Raw genomic sequence first — 22,737 nt, 5'->3', positions numbered from 1 at the left:
GTTTCCCCATTGAGAATGATATTTGCTGTGGGCTTTTTGTAGATGGCTTTTAAGATGCTGAGGAATGTTCCCTCTATCCCTACTCTCTGAAGAGTTTTGATCAGGAATGGATGCTGTATTTTGTCAAATGCTTTCTCTGCATCTATTGAGAGGATCATATGGTTCTTGTTTTTTTCACTTGTTGATATGATCTATCATGTTGATTGCTTTACGAGTGTTGAACTAGCCTTGCATCCCAGGGATAAATCCCATTTGGTCATGGTGAATAATCTTCTTAATGTACTGTTGGATCCTATTGGCTAGCATCTTGTTTAGAATTTTTGCATCTGTGTTCATCAGGGATATTGGTCTATAATTCTGTTTGGTGGGATATTTGTCTAGTTTTGGAATTAAGGTGATGGTGGCCTCATAAAATGAGTTTGGAAGTATTTCATCCCTTTCTATCTTTCTGAACAGCTTTAGTAGAATAGGTATTGTTTCTTCTTTAATTGTTTGATAGAATTCCCCTTCGAAGCCATCTGACCCTGGACTTTTGTGTCTTGGAAGGTTTTTGATGACTGCTTCAATTTCCTCCCTGGTAATTGGCTTCTTCAGGTTTTTTTATTTATTCCTCTTCCAGTTTTGGTACCTTGTGGTTTTCCAGAAATGTGTCCATTTCTTTTAGATTGTCTAACTTATTGGTGTATAGCTGCTCATAATATGTTTTAAAAATCATTTGTATTTCCTTGGTATTGGCTGTGATCTCTCCTCTTTTATTCATGATCTTATTAATTTGAATCTTTTCTCTTTTGTTTTTTTTAAAGATTTTTAAAATTTATTTATTCATAGACACACACACACACAGGCAGAGACACAGGCAGAGGGATAAGCAGGCTCCATTCCATGCAGGGAGCCTGACGTGGGATTTGATCCCAGGTCTCCAGGACCACACCCTGGACTGAAGGTGGCGCTAAGCCGCTGAGCCACCCTGGCTGCCCCTCTTTTGTTTTTAATAAGGCTGGCTAATGGTTTATCTATCTTATTAATTCTTTCAAAGAACCAACTCCTGGTTTTGTTGATCTGCTCTACAGTTCTTCTGGTCTCTATTTCAATGAGTTTTGCTCAAATCTTTATTAACTCTTCTTCTGCTGGGTTACTAGGTTTTATTTGCTGTTCTTCCTCCAGTTCCTTTAAGAGTGAGGTTAGCTTGTGTATTTGAGTTTTTTCCAATTTTTTGAGGGATGCTTATATTGCAATGTATTTCCCTCTCAGGACTGCTTTGCTGTATCCCAAAGATTTTGAACGATTGTATCTTCATTTTCATTAATTTCCATGAATCGTTTTAATTCTTCTCTAATTTCCTGGTTGACCCTTTCATCTTTTAGCAGGATGTTCTTTAACTTCCACGTGTTTGAGTTTCTTCCAAATTTTTTTCTTGTGATTGAGTTCGTTTCAAAGCCTTATGGTCTGAAAATATTTAGGGGACAATCCCAATCTTTTGGTATCAGTTAAGACCTGATTTGTGACCCAGGATGTGGTGTATTCTGGAGATAGTTCCATGTGCACTTGAGAAGAATGTGTATTCAGTTGCGTTCGGATGCAAAGTTCTGTATTTATCTGTGAAATCCATCTGGTCCAGTGTATCATTTAAAGCTCTTGTTTCTTTGGAGATGCTGTGCTTAGAAAATCTGTCATTTGCAGAAAGTGCTGTGTTGAAGTCTCCTACTATTAGTATATTATTATCTAATTATGTCTTAACTTTGGTTATTAATTGATTGATATACTTGGCAACTCCCACATTAGGGGCATAAATATTCATGATTGTTGGGTCCTTTTGTTGTATAGACCCTTTAAGTATGATATAGTGTCCCTCTTCATCTCTTACTACAGTCTTTGGAATAAACTTTAATTTATCTCATATGAGGATTGCTGCCCCAGCTTTCTTTTGAGGACCATTTGAATGGTAAATGGTTCTCCACCCTTTCATTTTCAGGCTGTAGGTGTCCTTAGGTACACCTAAGGAGGTGTAGGTGAATCTCTTGTAGACAGCAAATAGATGGGTCTTGCTTTTTTATCCAGTCTGATACCCATGTCTTTTGATGGGATCATTTAGCCTATTCATGATCAGAGTTACTATTGAAAGATATTAATTTAGTGTCATCGTAATACCTATTCAGTCCCTGTTTTTATGGATTATTTCTTTGGGCTTTCTCTTTCTTTTACAGGGCCCCCCTTAATATTTCTTGCAGAGCTGGCTTGGTGGTCACATTTTCTTTCAGTTTATGCCCATCTTGGAATCTCTTTATCTCTCCTTCCATTCTGAATGAGAGCTTTGCTGGATAAAGTATTCTTGGCTGCATGTTCTTCTCATTTAGTACCCTGAATATATCCTGCCAGCCCTTTGTGGCCTGCCAGATCTCTGTGGAGAGGTCTGCTGTTAATCTAATATTTCTCCCCATATAAGTTAGGGATCTCTTGTCTCTTGCTGCTTTAAAGATTTTCTCTTTATCTTTGGAATTTTCAAGTTTCACTATTAAACGTTGAGGTGTTGAATGGTTTTTATTGATTTTGGGTGGGGGACCTCTCTATCTCCTGGATCTGAATGCCAGTTTTGCTCCCCAAATTAGGGAAGTTCTCAGCTGTGATTTGTTCAAATATGCCTTCTGGCCTTCTGTCCCTCTCAGTGCTCTCTGGAACCTCAATTATACGTAGATTTTTCCTTCTGAGGCTGTCATTTATTTCCCTTATCTTTCCTCATGGTCTTTTAATTGTTTTTCTCTTTTTCCCTCAGCTTTCTTCCTTGCTATCAACTTGTCTTCTACGTCACTCACTCTTTCTTCTACCTCATTAACCCTTGTCGTTAGGACCTCCATTTTGGATTGCATCTCATTCAATTGATCTTTAATTTCGGCCTCATTAGATCTAAATTCTTCTGCAGTCATGAAGTCTCTTGATTCCTTTATGCTTTTTTCCAGAGCCACCAGTAGCTTTATAATTGTGCTTCTGAATTGGCTTTCTGACATCTAATTGTAATCCAAACTCTGTAACTCTGTGACAGAGAGTACTGTTTCTGATTCTTTCTTTTGTGGTGAGTTATTCTTTCTAGCCATTTTGCTCAGTGCAGAGTGGCTGTATGAGTGGGCTGAGTCAAGAATATAAAGCACGACCTAAGTGAATTTCACCCTAGGTGATTCTGTCAAGGCCAGAGACCAGAAATTGAAAACAAAGATCAGAATGAAACAAAACAAAAGGACCACTAAAGTGAAAAACAAATTTTAAAACAAAGTAGTAAAAAATAAAAGGCCAAGAATCCCAACAAAGAAGAGGAAAAAAAAAAAAAGAAAAGAAAAAAGAAAAAAAAAAGAAAAAAGGGGGGGGGACTAGGAGATGGTGGTGGTGACAAAGTTGTAGTGGAGGGAGAATGTAGTCTACCTGAGGGGATCTAAAAGGGGATCCTCTTGTTTCTGAGTATATTAAGTTCTGTATGTAAGAAGATGCTCAGTCCCAAATTTATATAAACCAGAAATACTTGTAGAAGGCCCCAACATTGACCACCAGAACATAAATGAGATAAAAGAGGGGGGCAGAATTGGAATGAGGAATCTCACAGAATGAACCAGCACAGTATACCACTTGGTTCTGGGTGCATGCTGGTCATGTTTTAGAAGGTATTAACTTCTGCCATTGTAGAACAAAATGAGGCAGAGAAAACAAAAAACACAAAACAAACAAACAAAAAAACATATCTCATATATCTCCCAAAATTGAGTGTGTTGAAGGGAATCTAGAAGTGGAAAATATATCTAGGACCTGTAATTGTATAAATATGAAAGTCAAAAAGGAAGAATCTTAAAAATGAAGAAGTGGTAAAATATTGTAGTTAAGGTGGGAAAAGAGAAAAAAATTGAAAATTTACAGTCTGATATAAAAACGAGTTGTCCTTGAAAAAGGAAGCAAAAAATAGGAGGGGTACCCTCTGGTTCTATATACTGTAAATCCTTCAACTCCCCCTGGAGCTTTCTAGCACTTCTTGGTCAAGAACTACTCTTCCCCTGTCCTTCCGGCTGGTCTTCTGGGGGAGGGGTCTGCTGTGCTGATTTTCAGGCGTGTGCACCTGCAGGAGATGCCCCGCCCCGGGGCTCTTTGGGAGCTGTTTACCCCTTGAGGCCTCTGTTCCCTGGCGCCCTGCCCCTCCCAGGCATTGGGTGAAACAAAGAGAAACAACAACACTGGGGGAGGGGGGGCAGCTCTCCAGCTCTGGAGTCAGCTTCGGCAGTAACTACCACAGTCTCCCAGTCCGCACTGGCCTAGATGTTCCCAGGCTGGCGGGGGCGCTGATTTGCACAACTTGGGGGCCCTGGGTGGCAGGACAGTCCTCGCTGTCCTGTGCCCTCCCCGCCTCTGCCTGTGGGGTGGGCGGGGGGAACGCAGGATCGTGGGCTGTGTCCGCCCAGCGCCCTGGGATCTGGGGCCTGGAATCATGCTCCCAGCACGGCTCCCAAAGACAGCAAGGCGCAGACCCCTCCATGGGGAGCCGCCTGCCTGACCTACTGGCCTCTCCCCATGCCCTGCTGCAGCCCTTTACTGAGATCCGCCCGAGGTTTGTGGTGCAGTTTACCGGGGGGCGCACTACTTCTGTTAGTGATTCCGGGAAACTGGAGGCTCCACTGACCCTGCTGTAGTTCTGCTCCGATTTCCCTGCTAAGCGCCTTTCCATCAGGGAAGAATCTGGTGCAGATTTTTTAAAGTTCCTGCTTCTCTGGGGCTGGGCTTTCCTGTCCTGGAGGCTTTTGCAGCCTGGCTTTAGCCCGGCTCCGCACGGGGCCCCTCCCCCACTTGATTCTTTTTTATCCCCCCACACACACCTTGCTAGAAGCGAAAATCCTTCTCTTTGTAGTTCTAGCTGTTCTCTCTTTAAATCTCAGGTCAAATTCGTATGTGTTCAGGATGGTTTGAAAGTAATATGGTAAGTTGGTGGGGCTGGGTGAGTTGATGACCCCTACTCCTCCACCATCTTTCCCTCTTTCCACCAGACAGAAATCTTTGTGTCTCCACTTATAACTTTCAGTATTTTCAAATTATGATTTGAAATTTTAAAATGCTGGAAAAAATTGAAATTGAGATATTGAGTAGATCTAATGTGTATCTTTGTAGAGAAATTCTAAGGGAATGGAATTTCTCATTCTGGCCCAAAACTCCCAGAGACTTGAATAAAATATATTTCTAACCTGAATATCTGGCACAAGTGGGAGACTCACTTTTTTAATTAATTAATTAATTTTTAAAGATTTACTTAGTTTTTAGAAACAGAGAGAATGCATGTGTGAGCAGGGGAGGGGCAGAGGAAGGAGAGAAGCTCAAGCAGACTCCATGCTGAGCAGGGAGCCCCATGTGGGACTCAATCTGATGATCCCAAAAGCATGACCTGATCCAAAAGGAAGAGTCCCATGCTTAACCAATTGAGTGACCCAGGTGCTCCTACCCTTTTATTTTTATTTTTTTATTTTATTTTATTTTATTTTACCCTTTTATTTTTTAAAAAAGATTTTATGTATTTATTAGAGAGAGAGAGAAAGAGAGAGCATGAGCAGGGAGGAGTGGCAGAGGGAGAGGGAGAAGGAGACTTTCCACTGAGCAGGGAGCCCCACTCCGGACTCCATCCCAGGACCCTGAGATCATGACCAGAGTCAAAGATAGATGCTTAACCAACTGAGCCCCCCAGGTGCCCCAAGAATTATCCTTTTAATATTGATATTTTCTAGGTTCTCTTTCATTTTCCTACTTTCGTGAAATCATAATTTGATTTGATTTAGAGTTATTACTATAAATTCAGTTAACTCATCAGTAAGCCAACGAGTCCAAAGATAAAACTCTAGTTTAAAAATGATACTTGTTTTGTCTCTAGAGAAGCTTATAGTCCATATAGATACAAATCTGAGTTTTTGACTGGACAAAAAATTCTAGATCAAGTTTACCATAAGGTATAGTTTAATTTGCCCCCCAAATTATGAAAAGCAGTCCTAATTGATGGTGAACAGTGTCCAGAGTTTGTTCTTTTTTTTTCATAGAGGGAGTTGTAGCCATTGGGCAACCTGATTGGTGGAACTGTAAGGGGCAGAGTGAGCCATAGCCCCATGGCATTTGAAATTCCAAGGTAAGCCCTTCATCCTCAAATCCATGCTACTTTCTGACCCCTGACTGACAGTGCCTCTTAACATGTGGGATGGGTGTGAGCTTTGGTTCCTGATGAACAACCAATTATGGAGCATCTGGCACAGTCTTTTTTCCCTGGGCCCTATATCACATGTATCTAATGCCAGATGTGCATCAACTACCCATTGTCTCTTAGACTGAGAGAAGACAAGTAGAAATAGAAAGTTTAAAGTTAGTTCACACTTTGGCTAGGGTTTGTAGACATGGTTTGCAAAAATGTACTGGCATAAAGTGGCTGATTTCTGGAGAACTTGATGACAGATATCAAGAGCATGGTTTCTACATAACTTCACAAATTAGGAATATGTGTTGAAGACAGAAGATACCCTTAGAGCCCTTAGAACATGCTGATTAATTAAAATTTATTTTCTTTAATCTTAATTTTAAACAGACAAAGTCATAAATGATTTCCCCTCCTTTGGTGGGAAGTCATCGTTTAAGACTCAGTTCTCCCTAAAAAGGGAATAGAAAAATTGCCTTGCTGAATGTCATTTAGTTTTGATTACCATGCATGTTTCTACTACTTTCTAAGTAACACTCCAATTTGTTGCATCATATAATCCTTGCATTCCATCTATCTTTAATGTATCTTGCAAGTTACTAATGTACTTACTATCTATATTTAACACAATTTATGAATTCTGCCTTTCTCACCAGCGACTTGCTTGCTTATTAATTATCTGTACTTTGCACATCCTATGCATTTTCCCCTTTATCTCATAAAGCTACTAGCTTATGATCCATATAGGCTTTATCCATCCAATTTGTGTTCCCATTTTCCATATCAGAATATTATCAAAATTATTTGTCAGCCTGAGACACTCCAGCCCTCGGCGCTGCAGCCCCTTCTGGACGCCTGCAGCTCTGTCCCACTTTTCCTTGTATCTGACCTTGGGGAGGGATCTCCTGGGTCTGGGGCTCCACCTCTCTAAAGTGACTGGTGGCTAGAGGCACAGCCTTCCTGAGGCCGTGGTGGCCTCCAGCCCTGTCCCCATAGAGCCATGGAGTCTTGAAGTCCTGGGCCTGGCCTGTCCCACTATTTCCTCAAGGGTTGGGACTGCCAATTTTAGCTTGAGGGAAGGGGCTTCAGCATTTGAAAGTTCAGCTTGGACTGGGGGGTCATGCCTCACCCTGCACTGTCTGTCCCCCAGGGGTGGGGGCCCTGGGGACCACTCATTTCCTGGCATTAATCCCTCAGAGGGAACAATAAAGTTCTTTTTATTTCTAAAAAAAAAAAAAAAAAAGAAATTCTGGCATTTTTCTATATTATCCAGTGTGATGATCTTTTCACATTTTATAGAGCAAAGACCGAGCAGTTACTCTTCACATTGCAATACCCGTGTTTGACTAGGAACAATAGTATTTTTATGGAACATTTACAAAATTATATTTTTTTAAAAAAAAACAAAAACAGTCGTGGGGTCAGCATGGGAGAGGGAAAGAGAGGTGCAGACGCCAGAGCCAGAGTGCACCCCAGGGCTTTGCTTGGGACCACTGCTCTGCTGAGTCCCCTGGGGCTGCTTTGTCAGGTTCCCCTTCCTCACCGCCAGGAAGAACCCCCAGGGCCCTTGGCCGCATGCAGCGGCTGCTCCTCTGCTCCACGGCCCCCCCAGAAGCGCAGGCCTCCTCCCGCCGGGGTCCCAGCCCCAGCCCTGCTGTCCGTTCCCTGCGGACCACGAACCGTGTCGGTAGGCCACCCTGGGAGGGATGGGTGAGGCTGGAAGACGCCGTCTTACTCTTTCAGTTCACGGCATAAATTAATTGCTCTTTTAAAAAAAACTCCAATAAAACATTTCGAAGCGTCAAAAAAAAAAAAAATAGCAAATTCCTATTTCATGAACCCATCAAGCTGAGTGTTCTGTATTTCTAGAGTAGGCTCCCACTGTCCTGTATGTGAATAATTCTGAGGTTCATAAGGAGTCCCCAGGCTCAGGCTGTTAGGGATAGGGTATGAGGCTAAGGTATTAGAGTATCAGGTTCTCCAAAAATAATTTGGTGACAATTTCATTTCCTATTGATTTGTCTGTTGGAAGCAAAGAATATAAACAGGGGAAATTGGAAAGAGAAAGATCTGAAAAAAAAGAAAAGATTCTGTTATCTTAATTCTTTAGTTCCTCTGAAATGATCATCTAAAAATTGATTTGAGCTGTATGTACGCTCCAGGTGTCGCCCTGAGGATATGAAATGCTTCATACAGAGCCGAGACCACTGCATTTCAGAGGCCAAAGGGCATCTGAAAGAATTAAAAGTATGTCACTCTTCCTTTTTTGCAGAGGAATAAAAGGGTGGATAGTCTGTATGGTTTCATAGGGAAAATTTAGGGGATGGGGAGGGGAGCAGAATCTCTATCAGGAGCTTCCCAGATTCAAAGAAAATAGTGTTTCTGACCTGAAACTTGAAAGGGCAAGAGAAAAATTCTAGTCAGAGCAATGGATGAATGGGCAGCAGGGGGTGAAGGGAGAACAGGAGGTGAGACTTGGTTACAAATCACAACATACATCTGAGTCTATGGGAAGATGTGTTAAAGGGAAATTGCTTTGACTTGCTAAAACAGTAATGAAGACTTTATTTAAGACAATTGCCACAGAGAGCAAGTATGGCAGTAGGAGAGCAAGGCTGAACTCAGCTCTGAACACAACAGGGACACTTGGGGACCTACAGCTAATAGGCAGAGTGAGAGCAATGGACAGAATACCACCAGATGACATATCAAGGGCAGAAGGATAAGCTGATGGAGCAGGATTCTTGGTAAAGGCTGGCTGAAGTCAAAACCTGGTGGAGAAGGGGACCAGAAAAACCTGACCAAGGTCTGGTCAAGGAAGGAGTCTGTCAGATAATACACCACACCTTGGATTCAGACCCACCTGGAAACCACAAAGATCAGAGACTGATGTCACTAAAGCCAAGGGGCTGGCTGAATTGTCCATGTCAACCCTGGGGTCCTAGGAACACCTACTGCTGAGTGGGGATGCAGTGTGGCCAACACTGAGCAGAGCGTCGGTAACCAAAAAAAGTATAGGAGAAATTCTCCTCATTTCTCCTGTGTCAAAATGACAATGTTTTCTGCAGACCCTCCCTTCCCTGGAGCTGTGGTCTTCAGACTGTAGCATGTGCTAGGATCACCTGGAAGGCTTTTTAAAACAGAGATTGCTGTCCTCACCCCCAGAGCTTCTGATTCAACGAGTCTGGGAGGGATCTAAAAACTGCATTTCTAACAAGTTCTCTGGTGATGCTTTTGCTGGTGGTCAGAGGATATCACTTGGAGATTAATTCCCTATTGATAGAGGATGAGAAAGGGAAAATATGAGTGAATGAGGACCTGTGCTATAATGAATTATCTGTGGAGGGGAACAGGTAGCCTCCAGGGCCTTACGTAGACGGTGCACCCACCCAAACTATGCTGAGTTTTGGCTGCTAGTGGCTCACGGCTGCCCCTTCTTCAGAGTTTCATTTGCCAAAGGGGCCACCTGCTCTGGGAGGTTATGTCCCTGGGGCCCGTGGGTGATTCCACAGCCAATAGTTGACCGATCTGACTTACACAAGGCCAGCCCTCTGCCTTCAAGATGGAATAAAATTGTGTGATTTATTCTGAAGCTAATCTCTGGCAGAAATCTAATGTTATCTTCTTTCTTCTTCTGCCCCTTCCTGCTTCACTGATTTCTTGCTTCTGGAACCACTCAGGAAATTGTGTTTGCCTGAATCCTAGTCTCAGCTTCTGTTTACTGAGTACTTCTGAGACCACAGGATAACACCTGATGTCCTCTGGGATGGACTTTGGCCCTCTCTTTCTCAGATTTGGGGGCTTCAGCTTCCAGAACCAACATGAGCAATCTTAAAGGCCAGAAGCTCCCAATGTTTACATGGTCCTCAGGGAAGGCATGGCATCTATGCAGTAATCACCATGAGGGAAACTGTTGGGGGCCTCCCTCCAGGAGTGGATGCTTTGAAACTCTGGGAATAAATTATTAGTGAGGGCCTGAGTCCTGGTTCTCTGGACTTTAGAACCTGCCTGTCCTGCCCAGGGACCCTCTCAAAGGTTTTGGGCATTCATCATTTTAGACACCTGTTTGGTGGTTTATGGGGTAGATGTATGGGAAAACCCTAGTTTTGGAATTAATTAGCTCAAGTTTATCTAATTTGCATGATAGTCTGTGGGAACCTCTGGTTCAAAGAAAAAATTTGGCAGCAATAATAGTGCCAGTGAGGTAATGATGATTACCATGACAGTAACAGTAAGGTTCTAACTACTTTGGTGGGCTGGAACTCCCAAGACTGTCCTGGGCACTCTGTTTGCTCCTGGAAGGTTGTGGCTTTCCTTGGTATCAAGCTCTGTTATAGGGCTTGGTGAGCAAGGGAGAAGTGGGAAACCTTTATCTCTGATTGTCCCTTTATAAGACATCTACATTCTCATCATCATGGGCATCATTCTGATCAGGTCTGCTGCCCCACACTTGCCCCCCAGTACACTCACCTCCCTATGCAAGGATGTTGTTTCGCACTTCTCTGATCTGGGCTGTGCCCAGATTAACATTGGTTTTCTGTTCAGGGTCAGCCCATGGTGGGCACTAGGAGATCAGAATTTAGAGCTCTCAGAGCTGCTCAGGATGGAGCCTTTGGCAGATCCTCAACACAATGCATTCAGGTTGAGGCTGAGCGCTCTTCCTTCATAACTTCGAGACTTTTCCATGGATTCAAGGAGGCTGCTCCCCTGGAGCAGTAACTTTGACTCAGAGAATACAGTTCTTGGGTTTAGGCTGAATCTACACTACATGGCCCCATCCTCCCGGACCCTAATGACTCAGATCTGGAAATAATAATGGATCTGGGTCCCTTCTGAGGACTACTGAGGTCCTGGGGGTTCTCAGGACATCAGAGACTTAGGAGAAACTCAACAACGAAACACCTTTCTCAACACCACTGCCGGCTGGCTCTGGAGCCCCTTATGGCCTCATAGCTGCCCTCGTGCTTGCCAGGCCCATAGAAATCCCACACCTCATGGCTATGACCACACACAGCCAGATATTCCTTCCTTCCTAGACTTTCAAGAAGATAAAATGTCCAAACGTTTGGAAATATTTTCCATATGTGTCTACCACTTCTAAATTTTATTTATGAGTTATTTATTTACTTACTTTTTTGCCTCTGAATTTTAGAAGCAGCCCCCTCCTGGAGGTGAGACCCCAGCTGCCTCCTTTGTGGCAGTTACCATGTAAATGTCACATCTTCCCCAAGGACCACGTGAACACTGCTGGTCCCAGGGCTTCAGAGGTGCCTGTGTTCATCTTGGAAGCTGGAGTCCCCAAATCTGAATCACTTCCCTTGTGTCCCTGGCTTGGTCAGTTTTCACACTGCTATCTAAGGGTTAAGGCAGGGATCATTTCTACTTGGTACACAATAGGACTTGTGCTTCACTTTACCGCTAATACTTAAATTCCCTCTACTTTTCAAGTGCAAAATAATATTTTAAAGTACAAAAACTTTAAAAAGTATTTGAAATATGTCCAAAGTAGTTTTGAAAGGGAAAAGAAAAGCAGCTATTTTCTTTCACTTCCTCATACAAGTTTAGTTCGTGTTATTAGTTTCTGTTGTCCTGAAATCATCTCACATAAAGGACTGTGATGGTAAAACAGCATGTTCTTGACTCCTCTGATTAGGGGGAGGCTTTGTCATACTTTACTTCTGGTTTTATGTGGTTTTAGATTTCTAACAGTGAGCAGGAATTTTATAGGCGGGCTGTGTCTCTGTTTGGAGGAAGCAAGGCTGCCTCCCACACTCTCTCCCAGTCCAGGGGGTGGCTACATCCCGGTCCCAGCAGCTCCCCAGGTCCCAGCAGCTCCCCAGCTCCCCCCAGCAGCTCCCCAGCAGCCAGCCGCACCTGACCTTCTGGAAAGGTCAGGGAAAGGTCCAGAGTGTGTTAGAGAAAAACAAAATACTGAGGAGCTAGGTCAGGTATTGAAGGAAGCAGGGACAAAATGACAGAGGAAGATGCCCCAGACATAAGCTGGGAGCAGGAAACACTGATGGAAGCCCACCTGCTGCAGAATTTTCTTTATTTGACAGTGATGAGAAGGAGTTTAAAGGTGGGGCAGCTCAGGCTGAGGGGAAGCCCATCCTTCAGAATGAAGAGACATCCCTGCCCAGGTGCCGTGGCCTGAATGCACGAAGGGACAGGCACCCAAGAAGGCTCTGGTAGGGTCCGACCGCAGGGGTTTGGGAACCCACCATCATGGAGATGCCCTCCTTTCATATGAGGCCAGGCTTCCACTCTAACACCTACAGAGAACTACAGGGTGTCAGGGGAGCAAAGGCCTATTTGGGAGAGGAAGAGTTTAACAGCACAGGTTTATCTTGGAAGAGAGAAAGGCTGTGAAGGAGATCTTGGGGAGTCGTGCTGCCAGCTCCTGCTTCTTTAAACCTTCAGGATGGAGAAAGGATGGAGTCAGAACTTCTGGGGATTGCCTTTTTAGGGATATTGTGTAGTCTGAACCATCTACTCTGAAATATGCTTTTCCTTGGGAATGGAGCGGAAAAACTTGATATTTTGGGAGTAGAGAGTTGGGGAGAAAGGTATTCTTTCCCGTGTTTTCAAACACACATATGAGCACATGGACACTGGTGTGCACACGTACTCGGGTAATACGGGATGGTTTGGTCATTGGGACGCCGAGTGGGAAGGAACGTAAAGTAAAATGGATCCAGTGTTCACCATGTTTTTTAGGTGTGGGGCAAGGGGCTGATGCTTTTCAGCCTGTTCTACTCGGTTTTGAGCTGTTTCAGGTAGGCCAGGATGTCTGCCTTGACAGTGCTGACGGGAGCCTGGTGGAACCAGCGCATGACAGGGACCCCATCGGGCCCCACCAGGAACTTCTCAAAATTCCAGCGGATGTCATGGACTTTCATGGGCTCCCAGAAGAGCTGGTTTGATGAGCCCAAAAGATCAGAGGTTGGAGGGCAGGAGTTCTGGAGCAGAGATAAGAAAAAGAGAAGTTTTTTTCCCCCTGCTTCTGCCATGTGGTAATCTACATGTGGACCTGAAAGTCACAGCAAGTTTAGAGCTGCCGAAGACCACAGGAGCACTTCGGGTTCTCTGAGACCACTGGTTTCCGCTTGCTGGCCTGCCAAACAAGTCTCGTCCTTGTTGAAATTTTCATCCATCCATGGCAAATTGAAATAAAAAAAGACAATGTGGGGGGTTTTCGCAAAATTCCACTTATTGACTATAAAAAGACCATCATTTTATAGGACTGTGGTCCAGTCTTATCCCCAACCCTAGAGAGTCTATTCACCATGATGTGTCTCAATTTATTAACTACCAGGTGGGATCCCAGTGAACCACAGGGATTTCAATGCAACATCAGCAATCAACCAACCAAGAGCTAGAGAGTATGATGATAAACAGAAAATATTCCTCTTTTCCCTGTCTGCCCCTCCCATGATTATATTATGGTGCTTCAGTAAAATAATATCTTCCATTTTCTTTGATAAGTCATTTCTATAGTTTTGGTTTTCTTAGCTGAAAAAAATGCTTTTGGTTTAGAGTAATGGTTCTCAGAGTTAGGGCTTTGTAGTCTGGTAAAAGTTCAGCAACTATTTTTTTTTTTTTTTGAGATTAATGCAGAATAACCAACATTTATTTTAATAGACAATAAGAAAAATCAAAAGCCAACTATAACTGTAAATTTAAACATTAACAGATTTGTAAGTATTAAAGAAAATAAAATCAATCATATCACCATTTTTGGGCAACACAAATGGTAATTTGTGCAATTTAACTAAATATTAATTCAATATCAGAGTTAATGATGGTCTTTTTATAGTCAATAAGTGGAATTTTGCAAAAACCCCCCACATCGTCTTTTTTATTTCAGTTTGCCATGGATGGATGAAAATTTCAACAAGGACGAGACTTCTTGTTTGGCAGGCCAGCAAGCGGGAACCAGTGGTCTCAGAGAACCCGAAGTGCTCCTGTGGTCTTCGGCAGCTCTAAACTTGCTGTGACTTTCAGGTCCACATGTAGATTACCACATGGCACTCTACATGCTCCATGTCTGTCACCCTGATTGCATAGGGGTCCCTCAGGGAGGAGCTGGGCCCCATGGATATTTGAGAGTGCCCTGAATGGCACAGCTCCTTACACCTATGAGGGCTTCCATGGCTGACTGTCCAATGAACAGACATTGTCATTCAGTAGGGGGCGGCAGTCCATATCAGACCTGCCACATGTTCTGATTCCTATACTTGAAGCTCAAGCCTCACAATGGATATTTCCATGATTCCTGAACTTATCTAAGCTTTTCTTTCCAAGGAGTGCAACCTTAATCCTAGGAATGAGCCCCAGGCTTTCAGGAGGCCTCTACCTACCTGACCTGGTCAGGGCAGGTGTAGTCACTCACCTTCAGGAAGGTAAAGACCTTCTGTTCTTTCTCTCCATTCACATCCCCTTTCTCAAAGAGCTGAAAATTGGGGACAAAGCCACCACCGGGACGCACATGCCTGCAATGAACCAGAGGGGCCCCAAGAGGGTCCAAGTTAGGACAAAGAGGGATGGTAATGGCCACCACACCTCTATCACAAAAGGAAGTTAGAGATAAAGAGGGAGAGATGGAAGACAGGGAAGGTGAGGAAATAGGTCTCTCGGGGCCAGGACCTCATGCTTTATGGAGCCAACAGAGAATTCCATGACAACTGGAGGGCACTATTTTTCAGTCAGGATTCCCAATTCATTTCTATTTCCCACATTCCCTCCTTTGCCCTGTGCTTCTTTTCCAGTAGATATTCCCCTAGTGTTACCGTCAAGGAACTCGAGGCAGAATGAATGCTTAAGCATTGCCAGCAGGGCAAGTTTGCATGCAAGCCTCACAATGATGTTCTTGAACCCTGTGATCCACCACCTGCCCTGGAAGTTTCCAGAAGAGGAGAACCTCCAGGCAGAAGGAGGAAGGGAAACCCTGCCAGGGCCTAGGCAGTGTCCTAAGCAGGTACTCACTTGAGCCCAGAAAGAATCTCTGAGTTCTTTCCTGGTTCTTGTTTTCCAAACTGGTTGCAGGGAAAGCCCAACACAACTACACCAAAAGACTTCAGCTCCTCCTGCAGTGCATTCAGTTCTGTAGGGAGACAGCAAGCATCATGAGTAGCGTGGCCTCTAGCCCTACCCTCAGCAGTGAGAGACCTCTGGATGTATTCATTTATCACATTAATAAAGTGAGGACTGTAAGGGAAATATTCAAGATTACAGAGATTGAGGGGATCCCTGGGTGGCTCTGCGGTTCAGTGCCTGCCTTTAGCCCAGGGCGTGATCCTGGGGTCCTGGGATCCTGGGATCGGGTTCCACGTTGGGCTCCCGGTGTGGAGCCTGCTTCTCCCTCTGCCTGTGTCTCTGCCTCTCTCTCTCTCTCTCTCTCTCTCTCTCAGGAGTAAATAAATAAAATCTTAAAAAAAAAAGATTACAGGGATTGAGAGGCAGAGCAAAAAGCCAGAATGCAGGTTTCCAGGAACATACCTCTTGTGCAGTGGTTTCCAATGTAGCTCCACTGCACCATCCAATAGGGGTGCTCCTACAAAGATTGGGTAGCCCTGTGGGGTGGGGTGGGTTTCTGCTTGATTCTGAAGGAAATTAAAACTTAAATGCCACTGCCACCTACCTTAGGAGTGGATTGATTGACCGATCGAAAATTTTTCAGGAAAAGGCAAATAAATGGAAATGTCCCCCTTTCCCCCAACTGTGCCCCATGATGACACATCTGACACCCCAGGCATCCTCCCAGGAGCGCTTTTTGATATGCTCACCTAGGAGCTGTGGAAGGGGGCCAATACCTGAGTCTGGCTCCAGAGCACTCTCTACCGTCTTGTCAATTCTAGTGATCTGACTGATGCTATCTCCTTGGGACCTTCACTGGGATTCCAGGCTACAAACTCCACTCCACTTTTACTACTGCCAGGAGGGTTTCTACCTTGTCTGTCTACACCTGTACCGTGTTTCCATCTTCAGCTTGTCTTGTACTCTCAGCTCCCAGTACCAATGCCAGCCAGTCCCACTCAGACTCAGCTCCACCTGCCAGGATCTCCCCCCGAAAAATTCTCAAGTGAGAGAGAGCCTTCCTGGTGTTGTGCATGTCTTCACTTATTATCCACCCACCTTCCTCCTTAACCATTAAGAACATGTCCTTCCTATGGCAGAAACACTTAGCAGACCCTGCTTCTAGTCTTCTGGCAAAATGCTTCCAACTCTCTCAATTTCCCATCTGGAGTAAAATTAGAATGAAACACTTTAAAAAATTCTCATGTACTAGTTTACTAAGTTATGTCATAGCAACAGAGTAGAAAACTCTGCCATCAAATAAATGAGGAAACTCATCACATACTGGAACAGGTGAACATTTGAGTATTGTATTATGTGAAAAAGCAAGATGCAGGATCAGTTGTGTGTATTTGTGTATATGGGATTTTTGCTTGCATGTACATTAAAGATTTATGAAAATATGCACCATAAACTGATGATCGTAGTTATCCAAAAGGAAAAAATGTGAAGTTTTCACTTTTTTTTTTTAACATGGAGCCCAACCATAGGACTTGAACTCACAGCCCTGAGATCAAGGCCTGAGCTGAAATCAAATGTCAGACATTCAACCAACTGAGCCACCCATGGATCCCTGAAAGTTTCTACTCTTGAATCCTTCGGTATCTTTTAAACTTTCTTTTTTTTTTTTTTTTAATATATCCCATCCCGGCATACAGCCAGCTTCTTTATTTTTTTTATTTTTTATTTTATTTATGATAGTCACAGAGAGAGAGAGAGAGGCAGAGACACAGGCAGAGGGAGAAGCAGGCTCCATGCACCGGGAGCCCGACGTGGGATTCGATCCCGGGTCTCCAGGATCGCGCCCCAGGGATCGCGCCAAACCGCTGCGCCACCCAGGGATCCCTCTTTTAAACTTTCAATGTTGTGAATATATTTCCTATTCAAGACAAATGTAAATTAACAATTAAATTAAGACAGATTTAAAAGCAAATTTGCATTCCATGGAACTGCTGTCTGTATATGAGAACTTTTTAAACTTACTATAATATTTTCAAATTTAGCTCTTTATAGGAAGGAAAATTCCTACTTGCTGATACTAAACTGTGAGATTTTATATAAATTAAGCAAAGATTTAGTCTGTAGCTTTTCAGGTTTTTCCTACGGTTATCCATAAAAATAATAAATCTAAAGTGATCCTGAAATTCTCTTCCTATAATCTGTACTTTTGAAAGTATCATTTGAAGCACAATTTCACCATTAAATTTAAAAAGTCTTTAGATTCTTTTGGTGAATGTGAACCATTTTGTTGTTGTTGTTGTTGTTGTTGTTCTTTGAAGGAAGAGGTATTTCAATATAGTTTTTGCCTAATCAAGCAGCCCCCTCTATATCAGTCCTTTTAGGCTGCTATAACAAAATACTGTAGACCAGGGGCCTTATAAACAACAAGAACTTATTTCTTACAGTTCTGGGGACTAGAAGTCCAACATCATGGTGCCAGTATGGGACGGTTCTGGCAAAGGCCCTCTACCAGGTTGCAGATGGTAGGCTTTTCACTGTGTCCTCCCAAGGTGCAAGGGCCAGGGGGTTCTGTGAGGTTTCTTGTTATAAAGCACTAATTCAGTTCATGGAGGGTCTACCCTCACGGCCTCAAGCAGAAAAATTGTTTGTGGCTTGTCAGAAACTGCATTTATCTCTACTTCAATCCATCTAAAACTTTAAATAACCTTTTCTGGATCAACAGAGAAACCAAATTCTTCCCCACAAGTGCACAAAGAAAATCCACTTCAGTTATCACAGAAGTTCGGGCCAGGTTTGGAAAGATGGAGCATCTTTCCAAATAGCCATTACACCAAAGACCACCCATAAGAAAGCTACGTTTCCATCTCCCCATCACATGGAGGTACTGTGGAACCCAAGAGCATTTTCCAAAAGATCTGCTGTCGTTCCCAGAAGTCACCAATGAGGAGGATACAGGCAGCCCCTGGAAGCTAGTCTTTTGGGCCTGGGGGCGGGGGGTCACAGCTGGGGCCTGATGTTCTGTCAACAGTCTCACAGGACATCAACATCATACATCATGGTCATGTCATGATCATGATGGATCAAGACAAAAACAAGACCACTCCATTATCATGTTTTAACACAGACAGAACAGGGACCTTGTCCAGATTGCAAAAATGGCCATGCATCTCCCTATTCTTGCCAATATAAGTGACTTCTGCTTCTTTAGCAACTACAGTTTTAGCCTTGTTTTATTCCTCCGACCTTGTAGATATGATTTATTAAGATATATCTTAATCATGGTCACAGAATTGTCCCCATTTCATTTCCTGACAGCAGCCCATTCAGAGCAAAGCAATTCTTTGAATCCTTCCCCAAAGTACCTAACAGAAGCCCAGATTCTCAAATAAGTTCTTTCTAGCACTTTCTTACTGAGAAGCTCCATGATTCCCTATAGTATGTGTTCTCCCTCAGGGCATCGAACAACAAGTACCACTTGTTCAGTGATAGATATGTTCCTGGTGGTCTCTGATTAAATCTTTGGGAGAATCTCATTTCTCAAATCTGAAGATGATTCTCTTGGCCTCCTAAGGAGTAAAGCAGTGACAGGATTCAGGGGGACAGATTCACACAACCACTTAACCCCCCCACCTCTCTCCTCTCAGTAATAAATTAGGAAAACCTCTGGAATTAGAATATGGCCATCTGACAAAGCTAGTTCCAAAAGAATTGAAACATGAGCTCTTACCAGGATACTGAGCTGTCAAGCCTCAGTACGTGGCCACATTGACAAAGAGGACATGCTTGCCGGCATACTGCTTGAACTGAACGTACTCCTCATTGTTGAGGGTGAGGGCTCCATACTCATAGATGGTGCCCATCACCCCGTTGTAGCAATCCACCTGGAATGTAACAAAAATAACCACAATGATGTGATCATAAGATAAACAATAACTCCCAGCATCCAGGGGCTTCTCCAAAGTGCTCAAAGATATTTCATGTAATACCTGGGAATTCTAAGAACTGAAGAGACTTTTTTCCAGTAATATTTTTAGTTATGGCGAGGCCAATACATTCTAGTATTGTGTGTTATGTAAGTTAAAACCCTTTCTTTGTGGGAGTGCCCAGCTGGCTCAGTTGGTGAGGCATTCGACTCTTGGTCTTGGGGTTGTGAGTTCAAGCCCCACATTGAGCATAGAGATTACTTAAAAAATAAAATCTTATAAAATAAAATAAAATAAAATCTTATAAAACTGGGGGGGGGGGCAGGACGAGTACTTTGTGATGATCTTGCCTTCCCTGGAAGATTAACAGAACTCTCTTCCACCCTCTGACACTCAGCATCCTGACACCAGGCTCCCACTGCTCCAGCCCTTCTCATATTTTCTTAAGAGATATTTGTAATCTGACATCAGTGTCTCATCTAGATGTTCTTAAACTGCAATTTCCTTCCCCCAGAACAGGGCAAGGAACACGCTCCTCATCTGGATCCCACGGAGGCCCTTCCCAGAGCTTTGCCAGTGGGCTGCTCACTGGGATGAGAAACCCATCCTTGGTACCCTTTCTTGTACCCTACACTGTGGAGAGGTGGCCTTGACTGCTCCTGGGTAGGGACAGTGAGACAGGAAGCAACGGGAAGAAGCTTCCTTCCCGCAAACATGCCAAGGCCAATAGGCAGATGGGAGCTGGCGTGAAAGGGAATATACTTTTTTCTGAGGAGCTCCACACTCCTGGAGGTGTGCACAAAAGTCAGAGAAGTGTAGAATGAACGGAAGTGAGTTTCAAGGGATCTCAGTCCATAACAGTTTGCCTGGAGCAGTAAGGGGACAGCCGGTGGGCAAGCTCTTCTGAAGAGAGCAGGGTCAACAAACTGTTTTAGTTTCCTGAGTCTGTGCATCTGCCATCAGGACACCAGGCAAGATGTCCATACATTCCTACACATCTGAGCAAAAACGCATTGCTCCAAATATTCGGGAATAGTAACCTAGGAAAGCCCTGCTGGAGGAGCTGTCATCTCCATGCCCCTAGTTCAACTTGGCTCCATGCCAAAAAAATTCTACTATTTGTCCTTCTCACTACGTAATAGAAAAAGTCACATGGAAATCACTGCAAGAGCTGTCATCTGTGTGCCTCCTGCCTTTGTGCTATCTTAGCTCTGGGCTCACCAACACCCAGCATGTGTCTCTCACATGGATGCCACCCTGTAAGCTGGGATGCCAAATCCCAAGAAAACTAGGCTGGAAGGCTGGGTCTTTCCAACTCCAAGATCAGTTCTGCTCCAGCTTGAAGGGATCCAGACAGTCAAAAATGCAGCCTTTAGTTCACAAGATGGCTTTCTACAGCTGAAATTGTACCCTAGCCAGGCAGTAGTGGCTGACAGACCTGGCTGCCCTCTCGCAGGTTGCCTTTTATTATTATTATTATTTCTGAAAAGGAAATAGTGTTACGAATGCTGGTCTTTGAGCATTTCTCATGCATCATTTTACACATCATAGGGACCCATTTACAGAGCACTCAAAGTGATTTGAGGACCTGAACAAGTATCAGCAGGGCATATTAGGAATGCAAGTTCCTGAGACATTTCTCTAAAGAAGACCTACAAATGGCTAACAGACAATATGAAAAAATGCTCGACATCACTCATCAGGGAAATACAAATCAAAACTACAACGAGATATTATCTTACACAGGTCAGAATGGCTAGAATTAACAACTTAGGAAATGACAGATGTTGGAGAGGATGTGGAGAAAGAGGAACCCTCTTGCACTGTTGGTGGGAATGCAAGCTGGTGCAGCCACTCTGGAAAACTGTGTGGAGGTTCCTCAAAGAGTTAAAAATAGAGCTGCCCTATGACCCAGCAATTGCACTCCTGGGTATTTACTCCAAAGATACAAATGAGGTGATCTGAAGGGGCACTTGCACCCCAATGTTCATAACAGCGATGCCCACAATAGCCAAACTATGGAAAGACCCCAGATGTCCATCAACAAATGAATGGATAAAAACGATGTGGTCAATATACACAATGGAATATTACTCAGCCATCAGAAAATGGAATCTTACCATTTGCAAAACATGGACAGAACTAGAGGGTATTATGTTAAGCAAAATAAGTCAAAGACAAATACATGATTTCACTCAAATGTACAATTTAAGAAAAAAACAGATGGACATAGGAGAGGGGAAGGAAAAATAAGATAAAAACAGAGAGGGGAGCAAAACTTCACAGACTCCCTAGTTAAGAGAACAAATTGAGGGTTGCTGCAGGGGAGGTGGGTGGAGGATGGGCTAGATGGGTGATGGGCATGAAGGAGGCACCTGTTGTGATGAGCACCAGGTGTTAGATGCAACTGATGAATCACTAAATTCTGCTCCTGAAACCAATACTACATTGTTATGTTACTATTATGTTACTATATGTTAACTAACTTGAATTTTAAAAAGAAAAAGAAAAAGAAAGAAAGGCAAGTTCCTGGTTCTCTGAGACCCGCTGAATCAGAAACTTGGTGGGTGGTGACTGCAGAAAAGGAAAGAGGCCGACTCTGCTGCAGCCAGCTGTCCCCAGGCAGGGTTCCTGAGGTCCAGGCTCCTTCTAGAACCTCCTCGAACGTGTTGCCACCATAACTTTGCTCTAGTTAGTGTAACTTCACTCTTGTAATGTAAACACCCCCCACCCCGGGTTTATGTTAGCAATCCTCCTCCAAGCACATGGCCCACTGACACACACCTGAAGGGCCTCAGGACTCATGTTTTCCTAAAGGCACAGGCCCCCGCCTCCAAGAAGCAGTGCACAGGTCTGCTGAGCAGGGCGTGCCCTCGGCCCTGGAGAGGACGAGGGAGAGCTCCTCCATCCCTGGAGGCTAGTCACCAGGTGCTGCAGTCCGCTGGCTCCCCAGTGGGACACTCACCTTCATCTTTTGCGTGTTTTGGGTCGGCTGGGCGAGGCCGGCCAGGAGCAGCGGGAGAAGAGCCGAAGCCCGGAGTTGCGGGAGCATGGCTGGTGCGCACGGGTCCGGGTGTGTCCCGGGCCTCAGTCACTTTTGAAGCCCTGGTGGGGATGGGAGTGGAGAGGTGTCCTCCAATCGCAGAGCAGTGCACGCGTGTGCACACACCTGAGCCCCCCTTCGCTCCCCCACCCCCACCCCCCACCCCCCCCCCCCCCCCCCCCCGCCCCCAGTGCATCCGGGAGGTTTCCTGCCCCTGTTGTCCCGCGAGTTCTCCTGGCGAGTAGCGCAGGAGGCCTCGCTCCTTGGGGTCAGAAGTACTGTGCCCACCCCCCAAGGGACTGGAACCCCCGGGTGCTCGCTCCGCGTCCAGGAAGTAAAGCCAGAATCAGAATCTGCTTTTTAAAAACAAGACCGTCAGGTGGTTTCCATGCAGTCAAGCTCGAGACACTAATCCTCCAGCCCGCCCCTCAGCCTCCCATCACTTAGTCTCAGCACACTGTTTCCTAATGATGAGGTCCGGCCGCGGGGCCTGAGTGTCTCCTGGACAGGAGCTAGTGGGTGCAGGTGGCATGGCTGAGGGG

The 22,737-nt window shown here is 44.4% G+C and overlaps 1 protein-coding gene across 1 annotated transcript; it reads right to left on the bottom strand.

Annotated features, from left to right (window-relative positions):
- Positions 1 to 12,225: 12,225 nt before the first annotated feature.
- Positions 12,226 to 22,257, bottom strand: GPX6 (glutathione peroxidase 6). The gene is made up of 5 exons (XM_072732023.1): positions 22,118 to 22,257; positions 18,957 to 19,110; positions 15,179 to 15,296; positions 14,586 to 14,685; positions 12,226 to 13,152 (listed from the first exon to the last, which is right to left on the bottom strand). The coding sequence occupies exons 1-5, from the start codon at positions 22,202 to 22,204 to the stop codon at positions 12,946 to 12,948; spliced, it is 666 nt and encodes a 221-aa protein (XP_072588124.1). The 5' UTR covers positions 22,205 to 22,257; the 3' UTR covers positions 12,226 to 12,945.
- Positions 22,258 to 22,737: the final 480 nt, after the last annotated feature.

The sequence above is a fragment of the Vulpes vulpes genome, chromosome 12 (assembly GCF_048418805.1).
Source record: "Vulpes vulpes isolate BD-2025 chromosome 12, VulVul3, whole genome shotgun sequence".
In the NCBI taxonomy this organism is placed as follows: Eukaryota; Metazoa; Chordata; class Mammalia; order Carnivora; family Canidae; genus Vulpes; species Vulpes vulpes.
This window is presented reverse-complemented; position numbering and strand designations above follow the sequence as displayed.